General features: G+C 59.3%; 1 protein-coding gene across 1 annotated transcript in view; it reads right to left on the bottom strand.

Annotated features, from left to right (window-relative positions):
* Positions 1–180: 180 nt before the first annotated feature.
* BCL7B (B-cell CLL/lymphoma 7B) overlaps positions 181–327 on the bottom strand; it is a gene marked incomplete at both ends in the record, with an annotated part of 1,459 nt that continues 1,312 nt past the window's right edge. The window contains one exon of the mRNA XM_010143237.1: positions 181–260. Within this exon, the coding sequence (XP_010141539.1) occupies positions 181–260 (80 nt within the window). The remainder of the gene's footprint in view (positions 261–327) is intronic.

The following is a 327-nucleotide window of genomic DNA, read 5'->3' as shown; positions in this document are numbered from 1 at the left end:
TTCTGCTCCACCGCCACATCCCTCCTCCACACCAAACCCTGAACTGAGCCAGGGGACAGCTCGGGAAGCCGGGAGGTTTGGGGAGCTCCCACAAGGAGCTACAAGGGGCAGCAGCAATGGTGAAAGGGCCAAGCTGGGTCTGTGTGCGCTCAGACATGGTTTCAATCCCCCTCCCCTCACCTGAGTCTCAAGGGGGACTGGCTCTTCCTTTGTGAGAGTGGGAGGCTCGTCTGCAACTTCCGAGGAAGGCAGGGAGGGCTCTGGGGAGAACAGAAGGGTTAACAAAACCACTGACCCAGGAGCACAGCGGTACACAGATCAGCACCA

This window comes from Buceros rhinoceros, unplaced genomic scaffold (genome assembly GCF_000710305.1).
Source record: "Buceros rhinoceros silvestris isolate BGI_N320 unplaced genomic scaffold, ASM71030v1 scaffold33860, whole genome shotgun sequence".
Taxonomy (NCBI): domain Eukaryota; kingdom Metazoa; phylum Chordata; class Aves; order Bucerotiformes; family Bucerotidae; genus Buceros; species Buceros rhinoceros.
This window is presented reverse-complemented; position numbering and strand designations above follow the sequence as displayed.